Genomic DNA, 23,570 nt, shown 5'->3' with positions numbered 1-23,570 from the left:
GGCAGAGGCAGGAAAAGTTGGCCACTGTGGGACTCAGCCCTGCGCAGGAAACAGAGGCCAGAAGGAAGCAATGAAGACCTTCCAGTTGGTCCTGCTGCTTCATCTCCTGAGTCAGTAAGTCACTGCTGTCGGTAACATTGAGTATCTGGTCTTACCTTCTGAGGTCCATCCACCCACAGCTGATATCTACCTGCTCCTGAGCTCTTCCATAGTGGCAAAGAACACAGCTGTCTCCTGATCTTCCAACACCTTGTGATGTCTCAACTCCATGATTGCTGTTCAGCTGTGAGAAGGGTACTGTTCCTCAGTTCCAGGGAATAAAGTTTCTACAAAAGAACGCTAAAGGTATGGTCCGTGTGGTATGTTCTTATCTCATGTTCCTGGTACTGCTCTAACCATGAGTGTGAGAGCTCTAACATACTGAACCATGCTTGTGAATTGTTTAGGGGTAATACTAATAGAAAGTCCATTGAAATCCATTCTGTGTTCTTCAGACGCCTATTTAAATAGGCTTTTCAAAACTCTGAGCTTTTCTTTGAAAAAAAATTCTAGCTACATAGATAACCTTTGTCCTGGGAGCCATTTGTAAGACAGTGCAGAATTGCCTGTAGGCAGCCAACAGAGCTGTTGATCAACACTTCAAAAGCAAATGTCACTATCAGTAACTGTTTTTTTCATGTCAAAGGGTAGATGACAAAGAATGATCATTAATAATTTGCTAACCCAAGCACGCAGGATTAGATACAGGGCTCTTAAAAGTACCCTGGAGACTATAGGATTTTACTTGATTTCTACCACAAATTTCAACTTACTGTTCTAAGCCAGCAAAGTCATACTTCAGCTTCTTAAGCCAGTCCAGAGCAGTACAAAAATTTACGAGGCACTGGAAATGTCTACAGAAACAGGAAAAAAGACCTCCCTGTCCATCCTTTATGGCTGAAATGCCCTATAGAAATCTTAAGATGTCAAGGGCCCTGTCCTACTGAAGCTGTCACCGCTGTAAAGTGCAGTGGTTCTGCAAGACCCTCCTTCAGTACCAAGTGCTTACGCAGCACACCTTGCTCTTGTGCTGTTCGGTGTAACAGGCAACTGCAGTGCCATGTTGTGCTTCAATGTCCAGAATGTTCACAGGGGAATCGCTCACTGCACCGAATGCGAAGCGAAGCCTTCTAGGGCTCAATCTTTCACGATCTTGGATATGCATTTAGAGGAAGAATTTGTTCAATTTTAGGCAAAAGCTTAGGGGTTCTGGTGACAATGAGGTTTAGATCATGCTGATATGACTGTTCCCTCCACGCATCGATGACAGATGCACATAGAAGGAAGCAGCTCTATACTCAACTATTTTCATGCTATCGCTAGCAGACAGTATCAATTTCTGGAACGGAAAGGGACAGAGGTTCTGCATTTGTCTTTTTCAAATTTATCTCAAGGACAATTTCTATCCCTCAGGTTGGAAACAGGTGAATGTAGGTAATACTGCGGAGATGTTTTTTCATGATTAAATAGCTGTAAGGTGTTTTGAGGGACTTCTATGCTAATTTAGGAATCTTCCAACCCCAGATTCCAAAATACGCAGATAAGCAGCATGATCTATATGGGGCTTACTTTGCACAATTAGTTTTCCTGTGAAGGCAATACAAGCAGAAGGAGAAACATTCCTCGGAGCAGTCAATGATTTGTCTACGGATAAAAATGAACTGATATTTTAACAGCAATGCTGCCATTCCACTCGAAAGACTTCTTGTATGCCAGCCTGCTTGAGCTGGGCAATGGAATACTCCTGAAGGCCAAAAATGCAGTCAGCGGGAAAATCTGGATTGTTTTCTTTGAATTGGTCAGCCCCTGAATATCATCAAGCCATAGAACTGTGCAGGACTGCATACCGACAAAAACAGATGTAGGATCAGAATTTGCTTTCCATAGTTTTGAAAAAACTGGGGCATTCTCCAAACATTTTCCTGATCAAGAAAATCCAAACACTTTACCTTCTTTGCTGAGTTTTCATCCCATTATATTCAGCCTAAGGTATAACATGTTGTTTCCAAGAAACAGGTACTTGAATTCATAAATTTGCATGCAACACTACAGAAAATTAAAATTAATATTTATTACATAAAGTTAACACAAAACCCAAACACAGACCGGTTGGAAAATGAACAACAAAATTATGAGCTCTGCTTAAATTAGCATTCAGTGCAAAGAGAGGCTTCTATCCAACTTTTGCAGATTATAAAGGAGAGAAAAACAAAACACAGCAACAAAATTCAGTAACTAGTTCTCCCAGTTCATACAGTTTCTTCAACAATTATTGTTAGGACTGGACACTGATCAGCTAATCCAGAGAGCCATCGCTGATCAATACATACAAGCAAAAAGGCAAGAAGTCCTGAGTTAGGTCCTGATCAAAAGAACATGAGCAAGAGAACAAGACGCTTCATTTCACCAGCAAGGACAAAGCACTGAAAAAATGAAAGCATTCCTTCTAATTCTTCAGTGATAAGAAACTCTCTGCAAGGAAGGTATCTAGCACTTCTCCATCATTAGATGTGCCCTATAAAACCCTTCTAGCACTCACTGCTACCTGCAAAATTGTAAACATCTTGAAAAGAAATGGTATTATCTTAGTGTTGGAACAGGTAGATTTCCTGTATGACAATCAGAGTTTCTTTTTAGGCTTAAAATAAACAGTGCTGTGCCCCCAAGAGAAGCAGAACACTAAATTCACCTGACATGATTCAAGATCCATTTTGTTCTGAAGTTTCATTTTTTACTGGATGACAGAGTTTTTATGGTTTCTGGAGTGACTTCATATCCAAGGAAAACTTGGAGGTTCATGAGAAGTTTTAAAAATTAGGACTGATATCTGAATCAGAAAATAGTTCCAGACCCACATGGATTCTGTTACTGTTACAATACAGCCCCATCGCCCAAAAGAAAGATACACTTTGTAGAATGATGAGACGAGTCAGTAAGTTCAGGCTTGGGTGCATCGGAGCTGAGAACGCCTCACTAGAAAGCTTTGCTTCTAGACCCTTCCCAACGGAATTGGGTAGATGCTGTTTGACGTGAAGCAAGCTGCTGAGCTCCACTGCCCATTGCTGCCACAGCTGGAGAAGCAGGCTTCCTGCTACACAGGCTCTGCACCATCTACAACTTCAGGAGTCGAAACCTTTCTCTTAAACTGTCCCCTTGGAAATGAGGAGGCAGCTGCTGTAAACAATGCTGTGCAGAGATACACACTTGATTATCAACACTGTTGCCAAGCTCAGAGAGTGCCATTTCTGGGCAAGCTGCAGTTTCCAAGTGACATGCATGCAGAAAGAATACCAAGGTAATCCAGTCTGGAAGCAACAATGATGCGAACTGCTGCAATAAAACCACTGCTCCAAGTTAAAGGCTGCAACTACCTGGCACAGTCAACAGCAGACATTCTTTATCACCAATAACCTACACCAGCTGAGAGTCTAGCTAAATCATTATCTTTCACCAGAAAGGAACTGACATTGTTTTCAAGTTTCTTTCCTTAACCGAGACAACATCATTCTAGGACTCTTGACTACCTCTGACATACTGTCCAGACAGTCCTTGACTCAAAATTTGACTCCAGTCAGCAAGTGAATAAGGTTATATCAAATGAAATAGCTGAAACCCAGAAAAAGGGTTGGGTTAAGAAAAAAAAAAAAAAAAAAGGAAAAAACAAAAAAGAAAAAAAAAAGGCTATTAAAGCAAGTGATACAAATAACCTAACTTTAAGTAACTTAAAATTCAATGATTTTAAGGACATTTTGCTTCCAGGACTCTTCATATTAAAAATGGCACGGATTTTGGTAAAAATGTATTTTTACCAAATCTCTTCTAGGGTATTTGTCAGCAACCGTTCTTGGGTGGCCATTTAAAGCTATCACATGCTAAAACTAAAAATAATCATGAAATCCAGCTCCCTGAAAGAATGCAAGATTCAATAATGCATCTGGAAAAAGGATGCATAATAGAGAATATGAAGTACATAGAACTCAGCAGAAAAGCAGATCTGCATGGTTCTTTTTATTCAAATGTTTTGAGATCTATTTTTTTAATGTACAAATATAGGTGTGTATATAATACTTGCCAGCTTTGGCAGCTGTTGTTTAATGCCAGGATTCTACATACAAGGTAAACAGGTACTTTTCATAATGAAACCTTGTTTAGCCTGATAAGGGGCATGATATACCCAACCAGATGCTTAGCTCACTAAAGCCGTTTCTGGTCTTTAGTGTTGGGTTTTCTTTCAAGTTTTACTATTTTTAGTATTTTGTGACTTTGTCATCCAAGATGTGCTACAACTAACAACACAAACTTTGTCAAAAGTGTTTTCTGGGGTGGTTTTTTTTTTTTAATTCTTCCCTTAATTTTCTTCTTTTTTGTTCCATCTTGTCACCTCAAGCCTCAAAAGTAGATTGAAACATCTCTGAATAGATCTCATTTGGACACATGGTGTGTTTCACATGTGCATCTTTTTTAAAAAAAAAAATGAAGCAAAGCAGAGTCATCCCCTTTGCCAATTTCCAGGCATCAACAGTCAACACCAAGCATTTCTATAGAAAAAGCATGCCATAATGAGTTCGTAACACATCAGCTAAAGAAATAAATGGCAGCTTTCTTGTTACAGAAACCACAAATGAAGTAGAATAAAGGAACAAAAAAACTTCCTCGCATATGACACACTGATGCAGAGGATCTATTTATTCCTGAGCAGGCTGGCAAGTATCCATTGGTGGCCAAGTGGGGGGAGAGGGAGGAGGAAAGAATTTTAAGCTGAAATCTTTACTGACTGAAAAAGGCACAAAAGACAAAAATATTGAGGCCTTTAGAAAAAAAAGAAAGCATTACGAGAACTATTTTCAAACTGAATGTGTTTTACTGATCAAAACGAGTATTTGGTGACGATGATAAAAATTAAGTACTAAAGAAGTGACACAAGGTATTCAGGAGCAAATATCTCTTCAACTAACAAAAAGACTGAAGACTTTAAATGGAAAAAACTGTTTGAAAAAAAGACGTTTATCTCTAGAACCTTATCTTCCAGTGCCTTTACGTATACAGTATATAAATCTGGGTGTAGAATCAATAGGAAATCAACCTAGAAAATAGTTCCTTTATTTTTATTAGTACTCCTTATATTTCAATCTAATCTTTAAGACTGGCAAAATTTTTTGTGACAAATATTTAATGTTGAGATTATGGGGTATGTTTCTTTTACAGGATTTGTAAAATACATTCTCATCTGTTTGAATGCAGATACATCATCACAGAAGAGACAGTGCATACAATTTACAAGAGAGATTTGTAGTAAAATTTAGAGATACACAGCAACGTCTCAATATAACAGTAACTTGGAACCCATGTGCAAGTTTTTCAAACTGTACATGTATTTTTAAAAAGATATAGCCTTTTAAAATGTTTATATATTGAAGCATTTTCATTAATATCAAACACACACTAAAACCAGTAAAATTATAGCAGCAATATGGGAGAATATCTAAGCCACATGAACATTACTAACTAAAATAAAAACAAATATGAAATATTACATTACTTGGATGTTTGTGTTAGATAATAGGGATAGGTAACACACCAATTACTTATGCCAAACCATCAAAGAATCTGGATTTGTTCACTGTATGAACAATACTGTTGTATAGTTCAAAGTTACCATTTTGAAAGAAGTGTCGAATGCTGACTTCCACCAGCACTGTTCTGGAGTGCCTCCTGGAGAACTCACTTGAATCTTTTAGTCCAAGCCCGACTATAACCCTTTTTGCATCTTTGCTATAGGAACTAAGGATGCTTTTAAATATGGATTCCTTAAAACTAGGCTTATTTTATTTACACTATTCAAAGTTTACTTTTCCTTCCAACAACAAAATGTGCAGGAGGACTTACTACATGCTATACAATGTAAAAATAGACTTAAAAAAGCCAGAACAATGTGAGTAAAACTGTACGATGTTTGTTCCCTGCTCCAGTTCATTGCACTGTTAAGTTAAAATGGATAAGTTGTCATGCCCAGAAGACTTACTGTAGGATCAGAAAATCCACGCACACATAGAGGAGGTAAATGCATACTGGTTTAGGTATACTGCCAAATGAAAAAATACTATGAGTTATATCCATGGGAAGCTTCTCATCACAGGAAGGAGCATGGCTAATTCTGAAAGGCAGCCCTCTTCATGTAGGACACAGTACTGTGAAAGAATCACAAATACATCTTGATAAACATCAGTGAAGTTAGCCTGTATAAAATGTATTGTGTATACTAAAATACTTAAATGTTGAATTCTACCCTATCAGTAACACGGTAAAATCTAGAAATCAATTGAAACTGGCAATTAAGATATCATCCTCTTCTCAAAAGATAATTAAGTGACACAACCCACTATCTTTAACTAATATTACCCAGAAATGAGTTAACTAAAGGTCATGTCTTAAACAGTGCTTTTTGAGGTGTTCTATTAGAAAACAGAACATTAAATAAAAGGTGATGCATGCAGTTATATTTTAAAAATATGCACTGACAATTTGAGATTCTAACTCTACTTTCTAATTCTGGTGCGTGTACTTGAATCACACAGTGGGAAGACAAGACATGTCCTTCACGTGTTTCTCATTCCTGTTTCACATGTAAGACACAAACCTCAGAGCAATCCAGCTTTCAAACCAATGCTAGCACAACACAAAAGCAAATAAAGAAGTCAGGTGTAACAAAGAAAAACTTCAAAGGCATGAAAAGAAATGTTCTTGTTATCTGAAATACTTGTGTAATTTAAAAATACATCCAGGAGTAAAATCTTGCTTTATTAAAACAAAAAACTGTGCGTTTTTTAAGCCTTTACTAGAAGCTTGAAAGATCAGATATGAAATAGCAAAGCAAGCTGAAAGATGGAAAATGATTCTGCTTTCATGACACCAACATTCAGAAAAAAGCCTGAAAGAAAATACTAGACAGATTTCATGCATTTTACTCAGTAGTAATGTATAGCATATTATTTTTAGCACTGTACTTTATGTCACAATTACTGTTTAAGGAGAATTGGAAAAGAACACAAAGCTTAGCAATAAATACATCTCAGAACAGTTTACTGTAAGGACATATCTGATTTCAAAAGCATTTATTTCAGCTATAAATACATACATAGTTATATATTGTTATATATAATAGTTATGTTTTAAGAAGGTCACAATTATTTACACTTACATGAGTTCTCTAATTAAGGAAAAAAGCAATTAACTATGCAGGGGTAGGGAGAATGATTTATTCAGTTTGCATATCATACTGGTAATATGTTATATTCAAAAGTTATCCCAGTACACGAAGTTAAATCTTCATATTTTGCAAAAACTGGAAGTAAAAACTAATAATCTTGAAATAATGTGGCTAGATGTGATACCAGGCAACTTATCCCTAATATTTTGATTCTGTGTATATCTACAGGCTAACATTTCATATCTCTCATGGATTTGTTCTGTAAGTAGCTAAATTAAGGAACCCTTGCTTCCAGCAGATTTCCTCAGATATTCCTCCTCACCCCCATAACAATAAAACTAGGTAACTCCCCTTCCCACCATGCCTTCCTCAGCTTCTACTTTAAATTTGCCATTAACTCCATCCCACCAGGTCCTCCCCATATTGTTCCTCTGTCCTCATGCCCCCAAACTGATAGGAGCTACTGGAAGTGTATTCACCCGTACATGAATACATAAAAGCTATCTGGCCAACTTTATGTTGGCTTTTAAAAGCCAACAGCCTTTAGCTCAATAGAAACAGTGGTTTCAGTCCTTCTCCTACCTAGATGCAGTTGCCTATAGTATTTGTGAAACGCAGTTATTCCCGTAACTTTTCTTTCTGTCTTGTGGGGTTGAAATTGGCAATTATTATTTGTGAGGCTGAAGAAACAGACAACACGACTGCACAGAGGCATTTTCTTCAGAAAACAGCCTAAACTGGCATACGTCAAGGATTACAGATACTACTACTTGTTGCGTTATTGTACTTGGCAAATAAATCATAATGCAGAAAGTCATTACATTACACATGCAAGAAGAAAGACTGAAAGCTTCTGTAAAAAAAAATTCAATGGGTATAGAAAGCATGTTTGTATTGACATCTAAGGATATGGTACCTATTCTCGTTGCAACACCTATAACCAGTGCAACTACAAGATATGACAAAAATATCTCCATCTGTGCCCCCTGCTTTACAGCTTAACTTATGCACAAGAAACTTCGCTGCTTACTTGCTTGAGTAGGTCTTTCAATGGAAACAAACGCAATACTTTCAAAGCATGTTATATTTGTTAAACCATCAAAAGAGATCAGTAGAAAGATGAGCAGAAACAGCATTTAAAGACAGTGAGCTTACTAAGCTGCCAGCTTCAGTCCAAACGCGTGCTTTCTAAGATCAAGTATTTCAGAGTGTTGGCTTGATATTTCTTTCCCTGTCAAAGGCATTCCCCCATGCTCCTCCAAATCTCAGTTTCTACTTCATAGAATCATACAATCATTTAGGTTGGAAAAGACCCTCAAGATCACTGAGTCCAACCATAAACCTAACATTGCCAAGTCCACCACTAAACCATGTCCCTAAGTGCCACACCTACATGTCTTAAATACCTCCAGGGATGGTGATGCAACCACTTCCCTGGCAGCCTGTTCCAATGCTTCACAACTGTTTCGGTGAAGAAATTTTTCCTAATATCCAACCTAAACCTCCCCTGGTGCAATTTGAGGCCGTTTCCTCTTGTAACAATCACTTGTTACTTGGGAGAAGAGACTGACACCCATGATCCCTAGGGATAAAATATAACAACAATATTAATATATTAAAAATATATTCAGAAAAATGGAAGCACAATTGCAAATGCTTATCAATTTCATGTTACCATCTATTTTCATTCTAAATCTGTAAAATAGAGTATGAATCGTATGCTGGTGGGAGAAGAACTACAACATACTTGCAAAGCAAATCACTAAGTCCCTTTCATTATTACTAACTTCAAGATGGAACTGTTCACTGAAAAGTAGAAAGAAATAAAACCCCACAAAAGGAAAAAAAATCCCCTTGAAAATAATTTGGGTTGCATCAAGAGTAACATGAACAAAGGAAGGTAAGTTACTGCATTGTACAAGACTCTACATGGAATATGTACACAGTCTGGCTTTGGGATGCTTACCTTTGAGGAGGTACTCCCTATGGAATAGATCCAGGGGAGAGCTACCTGATCACTGGAAAGAGAGACTTAAGCATGAGGACAAAATGATGATATTTTTAACATTTTGGGGGACACAAGAGGGCGGTAGAAATTGGGAAAAGAGGATGCTTTAAAGAAGCAAACACCAGAAGTAATTTCAAAACTAATAATCCTATTCAGAAATGCATATGGAGTTTTCTTTTTTCCTAACATGGAATGAACTGAGTTGCATTGGACTTTTTCAATTCATTATTATACCGCATTTGCACGTCCCGTATTTTGAGGATTTCTACTTCCAGTGTTTCAGAAGCGTTAGCTGGTTATGAAAAAAGTGTGCAAGAATGATCCATGGTAACATAGAAGGTCAATAGCAGCTCTGGTTGCAGAACTCTCCTTCAAGTTCCAGTCCTGTGCTCCAGCTCTTGGCTAAACTGCCTTGCCAAAACAAATTTACTCTATCATTATTAAATGAAGATATCAAGTATTAAACAACACACACGGAGGGGGTCTGTGTGTGTCTTCCTATCTGATCCAAATTTAGTCTTTCACAAATTTCAGAATTATTTTGGCATTTAGTTCAAGATATTCAAGATGGTGACGCTTCTACAAAACACCATGAAATTCAGAGAAAATATAAACTTATTTCTCTGTCTTTTTTGTTTTATCAGAATGTCAGTGAATTTGGCAAGATTTCTTGTTAAATGAACACTTACTGCTCAATCTCATGGTTCCATTAACCCCTCCAGGTTCACAGCATTTTTCTTTTATTTGTCCCATTACATTATGCCAACAATACTAGGGCAATTGTTAGAATCACTTTTTTCCTGATATTTTTTTCTTCAGCTCTTGATTCTAAACACTCTAAGTAACTTTTCAACAGTAACCAACAATATCTGGGCAAGTTTATTACTAATTCTGCAGACAGCCGTAACACCCACATAAGACTAGCATGTTCTAATTTTTTAAATACCATAGAATAAAAAGACAGTGCTGCTTTAAAAAAAAAAGTTAAGAACTTACAAGTAAGATTTTTTTTTTCTTTGCTGTGTAAAATAGAATATCGAGCTAGAAAGAAGGTTTTACCTGTGCTAACAAATGCCACACTAACCGGATTTCCCATAAAGCTACACATATCCTATTGTCACGTATAATTTACTGCCTGCTTTTTTGTTCTAAGATTGGAAAAAATGATCCTCAAAGGAACAAGTAGTTAACAGATTTTAACAGAACTAAGTCTCTTTGGTGATATAATTCACACATTTCAAAATGTCATTTCTTGATTAAAGCTTAATAAAAAGAAATGAAATCCATTCAGTCCAAGACAATAGGTGGATCATAGAGTAAACAAATGTAAAATGAGTAGTTATCACTATACCATACGGATTATTATTACTGGGTCCAGAACTTGTTATCCTCCTGTTTCTTTTGGAAAACAAATTCAAACCCCTAAATCCTCATAATTATTTTCACCTTGCCAAGACATTTTTTATCTTTCCAGTGAAGAGAGCAGACTCTTTAAGAAGTAGGTCACTCCTTTTATTTTGAAATTCAGGGAGTAGGTTGGAATTTCAGGTACAAAAGCTGAGCTGGAAGTTGTTTCAAGTGATTGTTTAGAATCATCTAATCGCCCTTTAACAAGCTTTAAAAATAATTTTCAGACAATAGACAGGTGGCTGGGAGTATTTTGTGCCATGTATGAAGCCTCACTGAGGCTTCAGACCAGAAGTTTTAGTGGCAGAAAAAGAAGAGAAACAGATTACAACTCCAGAAACAATTGGAAGATTGGAACAGGACACTGTTCCACAGGATAAATCTACATTACAATGTAACACTGTCAGCCGAGCTATAAATATTTAACATAATCTAAACAGAGCAATATGAAGCTTAGTTAAGGCTACATTGAAAGGAAGAGTAAAATTCTGTGCTCACTAGCTTGTACAACTGCTTGCTGTTGTGCAAACAGACCCACAGAAGAGTGATAAAGGCTTAGTTCTGTTCAGTAATGAAATCATGGCAGCGGAGGGGAAATCACCTTTTCCTTTCAGTATGAATGATGCGAGTGAGAGATTACTTTTCATGCTGCAAACATTTGTTTTACAATTTAGAGACAACAGTGCTTGTATATGAAGACCTGTTTGATCCAACACATTTAATGTGAGCATGATGTTTTTGTAATTGTTGCATCTAGCTAGTAGAAAATCCCTGGTGATTTTAAAGTCACGAGCATGCAGAGGTAGGAGAGAACCTCAGTATCAAGCTTCCTAGATCATCCTGTCACATGTTCAGCTAATCTACTTTTATAAGCCTTCTATGCAGAAGGTTTCTCCGTTTCCCTAGGCAGCCAGTCTCTTCTCAGTATCCTAGTAATCTGAAAGCTTTTCTGGATAGCTACATCTAAAAATAAGAGCAGACACTGTAAAGAGCACTATTCATTCCAATCAGTTTCTACCAGATGTATTATGATGAAAAGCAAACAACTTTAATTATTGACAACAGTTCATCCTCTTCAGTCAAAGATTCTGCTTCACAAAACTAAAGTTTAGTGCCATCACCATTAAAAAAGAGCGCCTAAATGGCTCTCAGCTCATAAGCAAATACATCTGTTTAATATAGGAAGGATTTTCAGAAAGGGTAAGTAAACAATGGAGCAATCAAAGGAATCAACTGAAAGAATCTCCGCATTCTTATTGTATGTGGTAGTTCTGCAACCCTACGTGAAACTTAGAAATGAGCCTCTTCCAACAGGAAGTCTGTCAGAGCTTCTAGAATACTGCATGGCTCTCCTTTCAGATTTTCTGAAGCAACAGCACACTAAATTTCATCCACAACTTTAACCTGAAAGTAATTTCAAATCTCTGCGAGATGAGAGTGATTAGAATCTGTGTAAGAAATACAAAAACCTTTAAAAATCGTATGGAGGGAGTTAAGTCAAATGATTGTATTTGACAAAACAGTGAGACTTGGAAAGCATGATACCAAAAGAAGAGAAAAAGTTTGCAGCATGTGAACATGAAGCAGAACATAATATACATTTGGGTGGCAAATATAAAGGCATCCATCACCCTTTTGTACACTGTTTGTTCAGACCTTGGGAGTTTAATGCATATGCTAAACTTTAAACACTAAAGAAGATGGTACCATTTATATGTCAAGAATTAAGTAAGAACATAAGCATTAATAAGATCTAGGCAAAAATGAAGTCAGAAGAAAAACGTTTAAAAGTAATTTAACAACCTGGTAACTACCTGGAACAACTCCTTACAGCTAAAGCAAGCAGTGATTTTCAATGTCTGACATTCTATTAGTATAATGAATGTATAAGACTGGAAAATAAATGATTGGTACACAAATCTTTTAAATAAAATGTGAAGAAGGTATAACAAGTAAATGTAAAATAAAGAATTTTTACTATTGGTCAGAAAGTAACACTTAAAATGAAGCTATAAGCACTTTACCTAGCAAATCCATGATTACCATAGGCAGTTTGAATTTCAAGTCTGAAAAACCTATACAACACAAGTTTTTAACTACACCCATTTAACTTTGTAAGCCAGACTGCTCTGCTCCTGCTGATGTCCTTCAGCTATTTGAATATACACCACATACTTTGCTATATTATACTATCACAAACGAAATAAACATATTTTATTTATGAACTATGTGCTCAGAAACCTTGGACAAAAAAGAACAGAATATAAATGAGAGCTGTGTTTGATAGAAGGGCAACATAATTCATGAATGCGGTAGGACTGCTCTTTTCAAACGCACCTTGTATGTACATTAAGTTAATTTAGAATTAAAAAATCCCTGCTAAGAAACATACTCACCCTTTAAAATATAGTCTGTTAACAAGCTTGGCACTTTCTCGCTATCCTCTTTCATGGCATGCAGGACTGAAGTATGGAAAAAAAAATATTCAAAAATTTAGTCATAAAGACAACACTGAAAAGAAATACCATGAAGCTGTTCAACTAGTCATAGGGATATTACCACCAGATTAGTAAGAAAACTCTTAACTAGAATGTGAGCAAATACAATGAGACACATCATATCTCCACCTTTCACTTGTGTAATTCTCACTGAACTCTGCAGTAGATGGATGCAAGAGACCCATTTTACATGGTTAATTATTACAGTAAAATGTCATCAGTCATAACAACAAAAAAGCACCTCTTCCCTATAAAAAAAAAGATCTCCAAAAGAAAGTCACCACATCCAAAACTAAAATATGCTAACAACTGCTGGAGGGTTGGAAATCTTAAGTAAAAAAGTATGCTCCATCACTCAATTTATTTCCTTGATCTTCATCCTGACTCATGGAATAATGACACTTTTCTGGAGAAACACTGCTGTGAAAGATCTGATGAAAATGTTGGTGTTTTTTTTCCCCTGAAATGGTGAACATTAGCAACTGTAGCTTAGAAAAATCTTAAATACATGATTGAATTTGGCATTAACTTAGAATAATGGCCAAAATGCCATTTTTGTGACACATATCAAGTCAAAATTGTCCATCCTTGCCTATTTCTGAAGAAGGAAAAACATTTGGACTAGCTCAACTTGACACAAAGAAGCTTGTCTGTTACTCCATAAACAAAAACAATGACAATCCTTTATGAAGTGCTCTGGACACAACTGAAAGAATCAAAAGTACAGGATTATACTGAATAGCAGTACTTCATAAGCTCCAAATTCCTCATATGAGACTCTGAACTTAAAATATAACAAGTGTTTTATTTCAATTTCTATGTTGAAGTAAGATATTAGTGTTCATAACTATGCAATAATACACAGCTTTGATAGGAAAACCAACCAAACAACCCCAAACACCTGCTTTACTGTCTGCCTCAACAACAGCATAGAGAGCGAGTCAGAAATCTGCAACTGAGTCACAGGATCAAGCTCCAACCAGCCCACAGAAGGCAATACTGTTAATACACTTTACAGTGCATTTGTACAAGACATTTTGTTAATAAACGGTCAAACAACACAAAACGTTTTCAGGAGGCTTTAACCTCTCTCTGCTTAATATTGAATTTTTGAGAATATTTTCAAGTGAAATTTAAACATGGCAAGAGGATAAAATTTCTCTGCAGGAGTAAATATAAAATGCAAAATACGTTTGTCACAGAGTAAATATGAATTACCAGCTAAGGGTGTCTACTGCAGAAAAATAAAAGGCATTTAATTCTTGCTTAAACATTTAATTTACTCCAGAATTTGCACAATACTTATTTTCTCTCTCCAGGAAACAACCAATGAGCCTTTTACCATCCCTCAGCCACCTGTGGAATCACAGACCTGTGCTGCTGGAAACTACTACCTTAAGACATAGTTAGATCCAAAGTCCTGCACTGAGATGTGATCAAATACATTGACGCACTCTACCATCTATTTTTAAACTCTTCCTATAAACTTCAAATGGAGATCCCACTGACTCCCAGAGATGCTCTGCTGTATTTAACCACCTTAATAATTAATATTTTAAAAATACAAACTTATTTTTCATGCAAATCAGAATAAAAAAAACAGAGGACTTAGAACTCATAAATAATTTTGAGGATCTAGCCTAAAAAGATGTGAAGAAAGGGGAATTCAAAGCACTGTCAAAACTCTGTTTGGTTTATACTCCCTAATTATTAAAATTTATTAACACACACAGAAAAAAAACCACAGAGAGAAGCAGGCTATTTTAAAGGCAATTAAGTGCATTCATTAAACAACTATTCATAAGCGTCCCGACATCCATTCCAGTTTTTGAAAGTCATTACAATAACCTCAATAAAGCACAGCAAGTTTAAACAAACAGGGTTATATCAGGTACTATAAGACAGTATTGCTAACTTCCACGACATGCGGTATTTCCGTAAGGCCCACCTGTTGAAATAGTGTGAGAACATTTACTTTCCGATACATGCAAGTTTCTAGCCTTCAGGGTTTCAGAGAACAGCTAGAAAACAAACATACCGTGAAGGCTCAGAAAACAAGCAAAAACTGGCCAAAATGCACAGTTAAAAATCATGCAACTTTACATACATGCCATAGGGTAAGGGGGAAGAGATAACTGTATGATTCATTGGTTTTGAGCAACCACAGTTGGAAATACAAAGAGGAAAGGAACTTCACACGCTCACTTTTGGTTAATGTCTGAAGATCTTCAACAGATGGGGGTCCATTTTTCTTCTCATAAGGAATGACGGTTGTTAAGTACTGTCAAATGAAAAACAGAGTTACTTGACAGTCCTTTCATGCAATTATATTGCTCACATTTTATTTTACAAAATATTGTAGCAATTGAAATTGCTAGCCACAAATAAAAGCTTTTCAAAAGATCATATTTCACAAGAGATTAAGATTCTACCTCTCCTATCCCAAAGCTTTTATCACAGAAGCCAACTTTTTTTTTTTTTTAAATGATGTGAACATCACTTTAAGAGTCATGCAGCTAAACACTAAAAAGAGGTATTTAAAAAATTGGAGCTGTTTACAGTAAAAAGTTTCTCCATTACTCAGAGCCACCAATAGTAAAATCTTTCCTCTCCTCCCTCTAGAAGTCAACCAGAAGTCCTTCATGTATTTAAAGAACTTCTTACAATGAAATAAATGCTGAAAGAACAACCTTCCCACCACCTCCCCTCAAACAACACTATAAATGCAGATGAACAATTTTCACACTTGCTCTTAAAAAAAAGAAAGTATAAACATCATGCAAGTGTCACCAGTTCTATCCAAAAATCAGAAAGTAATTCTTTCTTTCCAGTAAGTACATTTAAAAAAAAAAGAAAAAGAAAAATCTTTGCAGGTAAATATTGATTTGCCTTCAGATCATTTGGGAAACTGGTAACAGTCAGCTTTTTAAAGGATTCCAGAGCACAACTGATACAGGCTGTGGGGGCACATGAAGTAAGGCATTCAGGTTTGTACAAGTGTGCTAACAAGTATTTGGGGGGAAAAAACCAAATCTTCAAACTCGGCATATGCTATGTTTGAACAGCCTCAAAAAAAGCCATAGAATTTTCTCAGTGACTGTGTAACTCTTACTAAGAATGTGAAACATTCCAAGCATTTTGACAGATCAAAGAGCATTGCCCAGTCCCAGCTCAGAAGGTGATGTACAGCCTTCTCCACAAAGAAAATTAGACTGCCCTACAGTTAGGTGAAAATGAAAACGGACAGCTTTCACCTTCTGACCCTATACACTTCCAACCAAAAGGTACAAAGCAAGCCTGATTAAACATAAGAACCCACCATTTGGATTTTGATTTAAATTTTCAGTTTTAATAGTCAAGTATGCCAACAGATTGTTTCAAACCAACTCCACTTTTGTTCTATTTACTCTTTGCTGAAATCTTTCCTTCTTGTCAGCTTTAAAACAAAACAACCCCCCCCAAACAAAAACACAAAACAACAACAACAAAAAAAAAAATCCCAAACCAAAAGTTTTCTTAAATCTTTCTGGATTTTCCTACTTGGAGAGCAACCAAGATTTATTTTCAAACTTGAAGTAACCCTGTTGCTCTAAGATTTTTGTTAAATGCATTTAGGCCACATCTTACTTTGCAGCCTATATGAATGCATATTATTTTTAAAGAGGTCATAATTTCAAAAGTACTGAAATCACTGGAATTTCCCTAATGAAAAAGCTTCCTGAAATCTCCCTCAATTCAATTTTTAAGAATTTAACAGGAACTTTATTCTGGGTTAACAGCTACAAGGCAGTAGGCAAAGCAACCCTCTATCTCTCATTCAACTTGAGATATGTGTGGTTCTCCGCGTAACAATCAGAAAACATGTTATATACAAGGTCTCCTTCTCTCCGTAGCAGCACTTCAGCAAGTCAAGTGTAACTCAGACTCTGCTGAAGAGGTTCACTTTGCAGAAGAAGATTTAGGGCTGCCAAACGCAGCTATAACCGTCACCATATTTAGAGCGGGCTCATGTACCTCATGCCCAACCATATCCTCTGCCTAAAGGCCAGACAGACTCAATTCTGTGTAACTTAAGGGAACCTATTGTACGGGATGTACTGACACCTCACCAAGACCTTCGGCAAACACAGGGCGCTTTTCTCCCACTCTATTCCTTTTGCATTTTCTCCCATCCACTTAGCACAGCAGAGGAAAGCATGCAATGCTTCTTAGGAAACAGTCAATTTTCAATTTCTTTTCCAGCAGATGTAGCCAACAGGTATCATTAGAGATTTGCACTCTTAAGAAAATTACCGGAATCAACAGCTAGATATAAGGCTGTTAAATCTTCAAATGTCAGAGATGAAAGTAGATCTACTAACTCAGAAATCAGATCCCAGGCTGTCATTTCCAGCCTTCAGAACTAAGTGGCATTCTACCCTTTACCTCGACAATAAATTACTAGGACATGTTTCACTGGACCAAATACCAATATTCCCTGTTTTCCTTCTCCTGTAAATTCCACCTTCCAATTTTCCTCTCTAATAGTAATAATTAAAAAAAAAAAGTAATTTCTTTTAGTTTCCAGAAATCACCTTGTTTGTCTCATCAATACTTTGCTGCTGCAACAATAAGTCTCTATAATAGCACCATAAAAACAGATTCCCTGAATTGCTGTGTGAAGGATAACATATTATGAAAAGGACGAAAAAACGACTAAAGCGTAGCTTACTGATATGCCCAAGTGTTAAGTCTACTGTGACCTCTAAATTTTTGAAGCAGATTTGACAATATGATAAGCAGCAATTCCCACTGCAATTTGTAATCAGCCATAGAAAGTGTTCATTTTGATTTTTAGGCATATTGAAGATGACTATCTTGAATTTTCTTCTGGAAATATGATCACAGAAAGAGCTACCAGCATTTCAATGGCTTTTATGCAGTTGGTGGTGTTTTTTCCGGCTGCGTTGTCAGATGGGAACAGGTAGTTCCCACTGGAAGTTTCTCTTTAAACACTGAAAAATTCCAAGCCATTTTCACCTGTCTCTCAAACACACACACAAAAAAGGACTAAAATTTTAAAAAGGAAAATACCCCCTATCAGGGTAATGCTACCCAGAAAATAGTAAAGGTGGTAAATACCATTAAAATTAAAGACTGAATAGAGTTCCGAAATAACTGTACAAACTTGTCATAAACTTTATGCTGTCACTTTATGTGTATGAACTTCTACCTTCTAAGGTACACAAAAAGATTGTCTGTCCTTGCATTTTTTTTGGACCACAACTCCAGATTGGTAAATAACTTCCCTGCTAGCAAAAAACACCTGAACATGAGTTTAGAATGACAATACACCCTGAAAAAACACTCGAATCTTCTGAGAGCAGCACTAAGCAACTGAGCATCTGATACTTTTTTTTTTTTTACTTTGCAACTTGCTGCAATAAGAAGATGACACCAATATTTTAAAAGCAGGGCCAGGGTTTGGTAATGTGACAAAAACCAACCAAACAAAAAAACCCCAAACAAAAAACAAGTGCCATAGAAAAATGGATTTCCAGGACTAAATCAGAAAAGAGCTGGTATCTTTCCTACCTTTTTCCCCTATTTTTCATTTTAAGTTCTTATTATTTCCATGATTGGCTTTAGGATACAGGAAGCGAAAAAAAACCCCATAAACCTGCTAGCAAGGATATAGTATAAGATAAATCAGGGGAAAAGTATGATCAACATGAAGAATAACATTAGCAAACTAACTCAAAAAATGACTGGAAGAGTTATCCAATCAGTGTTATTGTCAATACGTGATTATGCTACTTACGTCTAGAAAGTTAGGAGGCAGTCAAAGAAGAAAAGGTATATTTGAATGGAGACATGGATATAAAAAGTCTTTTAACCAAAAATAAGAGGGGCTGGCATAGCTAAATATGTTCACTTTATGAAAATACAAGATATTTAAAATAGCTAAAGACACAGGTAAACAGCTGTAATTTATTATTAAATGGTAAAGATAGCAAAGAAAAAAAACCAGCACAGCTATTACTTTACCAGTATTGAGATAATGTAGAGTGATAAAAACTCTGTTAGGTAAGCTCTATGCATGTGTTCAAGAACCCCAAAGCTGGGGACAAATAGTTGGATCTATGTATTCATGAATTCTCATACATATACCTGGCTTGAGAAAGAGGGCAAAGTGCATGATTTCTAACCTCATGATTCAGGAATGACTTGAGAGGAGTTGTTTTACCTCCTGAACTCCTCTGCAGGATACTCCAGACATCTTCCAGACAAAAGCCTAATCAGCCATGACTTCTAAACTACCAGGCAGTTTATTGCCTCAATGGACTTCTCACCAGGGGGGGAAAAAAAATTAAAAAAAAAATCTAACGCACTCCTCTGACACAACTGCATAATCTATAATGGGTGGGTATGCGTTAAATAATGTAAAATACCAATATTTTGTAATGTGTGCCAAAAGCCTAAACAATAGCATAAGCATTAACACTTTACCAAAATACAGAATGCATTTAATAAAATACATACTACAGTTCTGAAACAAACAATTAAGTATTACTTTGAAATAAAGCATAAGAATCTTGCTACTTAGGTATATGTAACATCTACAGAGATATCCACTGAAGCTCGGTCTCCGTGCCATATATTTCAACATTTAAACAATGAAAAGACACAGACTTGCCTATGGCTTATGTCTTCTATATCAGTAATCTGCATTGCACACATTTGGCTGCTTTTAACATCATGCAGTTTTCAAAGGCAAAAAGACATAGAAGAGAGTCCATGCATTTTCCAGATGCTACTCTGTTTTTAGATATATCAGCTCTGAACATTCGAAGAAAAAAGAAAACAAAACTTTTTTTCAGTTGTAGATATTACCCAAGTCCTTAATGATGAAAGCTGAAATGTTATGTCTAACCTGATACGTATTCTTTGATTGGATATTAGATTTTTACAGACATGCAATGTATTTAAAGCATGCATTATGCCAAAACAGACTTTTAGTCTGGGGTAAGAAATAAGGCTTATTATTTCAGTGCATCAGGCTATCAAGTCCTGACTGTCTTGAGCTGTTGAAGAGAGAAAGGGACTGCAGGCTGGTCAGAGTCCTGAGGCAGGGAAAGAGTACCGATTCCAACACTTTTGTCCTATTTTTCCTGTCTCAGCATTTATCTTCAACCACTGTCAATTTTCAAGATCTCAGCTCCTACCGAAAGTGCAGGCAAAGAATGAGGAAAAGAGAGAAGATAGCCCAGCACCTGTTTCTCTCCACCTGAGTTTCCAAACGTGTGGCGGAAGCCATTCTGTATGACATTTGAGATCCCTTCCATGCTGAAGCGCTAAAAGTAGTGAAAACATAGCAGAAAGAAAAAAAGGGACAGAGAAAAGTTCAGAAGACTATTAATCAGCATTTATCAAGACTATAAAAGACGAATGACAAAGACAAGCTCCAAGATGTATTTCAGCACACTTCTATGTTTTCATTCACCTACTTAATTTTTATAATTAAAAAGCAAACCTTATAATGGCAGTTAAGCAGTATATCTACATCAAAATTAATCAAACAAAATCTTCAGACTGCAGACCCAATAATCGAGACTTGCCTTTTAAGGTTGTTTCATTTTGAAATGTAAAAAATAGTATTTTTGAAAGTTTAGTTCACAGTACAATCTCCTTTAAAATTCGTGTTCGGGCAATATACTTTTAGAGACACCGCTGATACCCATTTTTCAGATTTTAAGCACCTACTAGAAACACTGTTCAGAGGCACTCATTTTCAGCTCTGCCTCTTTAAAACATTTAATGCTTTCATGCTTCCTTTTCCACAACTGAAGCAACAATTAGTAGTCCCCTTTTTTTGCAATATGATAAAATACACACAATTAGTTAATAATGCACCCATATTAATTTCAAACTCCATTACATGGAATCATGGAATCCAAGTAAAGAAAAATTAATATATAATCCAACCACTGTTTTTTTCTTGAACTTTGTAATCCTTTTTGCTTGCTGGAGAAGACAAGTAAAAAGAAAAAAAATCAAAACAATTTTGAAGTTTAGCATGAGATATAAAAAAATCAGCAACTGACAAGAACATAAAAAGAAGAAACTGTCAAGCTGCTGACATAGGGCAGTATGATGCGCACACCTCAGCATGTTTATCTGAATGTATTTATTTATGGGAGGGGGAATAAAATGTGCTGGAATACAGTATTCATTTGCTTTCTAAAGCACAATGAGGTCAGTAAATAGACACAGATGTTGCCAAAGCCATCTTAATTCTTTTAAGATACCCTGCTTGAAGTAACTGGTATCTTCAAGCCCTGACTATTTTTAATTACTCCCCAGTTTGCCCTTGTGAGAGAGGTTAAAAGTTTTAGAAGTCTAAGAAAGTGATTTACCCAAAGACCGTATCAAGGACAAAGAATTAAAACCTCTGTTTATTAAAATTCAATTACAGCGTCTACAGAGGAATTGATTTTCTTAACAGTATGAAAATTTAACCTTACTTCCAAGCTTTGTATTTAAATGAGACTTCATTATACTTTTTTAACAGAAACTCACTCTTCACAAAGTTACTTGAACGTACTATCTGTATGCACATTCTCAGCACTTCCTTAAAAAAAAGAAAAAAAGAAAAAAGGGGTGTTGAAGGAAGTAAGCTTGTACCTCTTTCTGGGAGAAGGCTCTCAAATCTATACTTGGTAATAGTGAAAGCTATTTTCAAATGAACCACACATATGCAGGCTACAGTCTTACTCGAGAGCCAGTTTCTTCGATCCCTCTCAGAAAGCAATCTGACACATCTGTATCTTGAAGCAACCAAATACAAATATGTCTTATATTGGGACCACTCACAGTTATACTTGAAAGCATCATTCAAGTCTCTAAACTTGAAACTAACCAGAATAGCTTACGAATCACTTGACTCAAGTTTCAAAACCAAATAATTATTTTTCTTTCAAGTTAGAATACCACTTTTTATTTTTCCATGACTGAGAACCAAAAAGAAGTACATTTGAACTTTGTATTGTTTTCCAGACATATACTTTCTTAAGAGTTCCATTTAAACTTAGCTATGTACACAAACACTTTTCATTAGACGGAGAAGATCAGAACTCTATTTGGGTTATATCACAGGTATCTTATCCTTGTAAGTTTAGAAATAGATTCTGAAGAATTAATATTTCATTACAAATGTCTATTCCTTGTGTTTGAAAACCAACCCCCAAAACCTTCTGATGTCAAACCGAAGCATTCTTTCTGGGACTTAGCTAAGATCTACAATGCATTAACCACATTTTCTCCATCCTATAAGAGACACTAAGAAATTCTAACGTTAATATCCCACTTAAGTAATTTAAAATTATACCTGACAGATAAGAAAGAAAAAAATTGTATTGACAGGATAATAACCTGATTTCTTTCATTCTCTGCCTTCTATTATTCAAATTCTGTTTGAAAGACATTTTTCCTTTTGTTACTATGTTCTGTAAAGAATAAACCAAATCATCTCCTTCCTGTACACCTGCACTACACTTTGGCCTCACCCCTGTCTCTCATTGGACATAGTAACTCAGCCACAGGTTTCAAGAGATGCAGGGTAAGACTTTTACTTTTTTCCTACCTAAAAACCAACACGATCAATAAATATCTGTACAACTACACCAACAATAATACTGAATCTCCTGCAAGACTAACAGTGGTACACATACTAAAATTCACACAGTGAAACCAAACAGATAAATGAGTTTGCCTACTGACAATAGAACACACAGCAGTACATCCAAAGACAGTATTTTTTTGCAAGAAAGGTATGCTGATTCCAGGCTAATCTGCAAACAATAATAAAAAAAAAAATCTTTTTTGAGTATGAGAAGAGCAAAAGGTTATATGACCTTGTGAACAAAATAATCTCAATAGGAAGTGCCTAAGTCTTGTCTGCAAATGAAGGCATGGAAGCAGGTGTACCAGGTATCTTGTTATAATCTAGGACTACTACTTCCCACAGGGAAAAGACAAAAAAATATTTTGAATGTATAAGTAGTTACAAAAATTTTCTTACTGTTCCAGGCATATGACCTCTTTCTTGTTTGCCATTCTGAGGACTACCATTTTTCAGCTTCTTTTTCTTCTTTGCCGTTTCTTTGTGTTCTCTCTGTTTGTTTTGTACTTCGATGAGGACAGAAATGAAGCTGTTTTTCACTTCCTTCTCAAACTCCAACTCATCTCGTAGAGCCAACTGCTGTACCAGTTCCTCAGAATAATCCTTAATAGCAGTCTCAATTTCTTCTAGCAGTTCATTTAACTCGGCAACAGACAATCTTTTTACTCCTATAAATAGTTCATATAAAAAGTAATCTGTTAAGATTTTTAGCATGAGAATACTTGTGGGGATTAGAAGAAAAAAGTACTC

At 36.1% G+C, this 23,570-nt stretch overlaps 1 protein-coding gene across 2 annotated transcripts in view; it reads right to left on the bottom strand.

The window, feature by feature from the left end:
* Positions 1 to 2,090: 2,090 nt before the first annotated feature.
* FEZ2 (fasciculation and elongation protein zeta 2) overlaps positions 2,091 to 23,570 on the bottom strand; it is a 31,836-nt gene continuing 10,356 nt past the window's right edge. Inside the window, exons 5-9 of one of the 2 annotated variants that reach the window (XM_076334243.1) lie at positions 23,220 to 23,488; positions 20,413 to 20,493; positions 15,365 to 15,440; positions 13,058 to 13,123; positions 2,091 to 6,227 (exon numbers count right to left, since the gene is read on the bottom strand). In XM_076334243.1, the coding sequence (XP_076190358.1) occupies positions 6,211 to 6,227; positions 13,058 to 13,123; positions 15,365 to 15,440; positions 20,413 to 20,493; positions 23,220 to 23,488 (509 nt within the window). In that variant the 3' untranslated portion in view covers positions 2,091 to 6,210. The remainder of the gene's footprint in view (positions 6,228 to 13,057; positions 13,124 to 15,364; positions 15,441 to 20,412; positions 20,494 to 23,219; positions 23,489 to 23,570) is intronic. The other variant, XM_076334244.1, reaches the window with a different exon arrangement.

This window comes from Aptenodytes patagonicus, chromosome 3 (genome assembly GCF_965638725.1).
Source record: "Aptenodytes patagonicus chromosome 3, bAptPat1.pri.cur, whole genome shotgun sequence".
In the NCBI taxonomy this organism is placed as follows: domain Eukaryota; kingdom Metazoa; phylum Chordata; class Aves; order Sphenisciformes; family Spheniscidae; genus Aptenodytes; species Aptenodytes patagonicus.
This window is presented reverse-complemented; position numbering and strand designations above follow the sequence as displayed.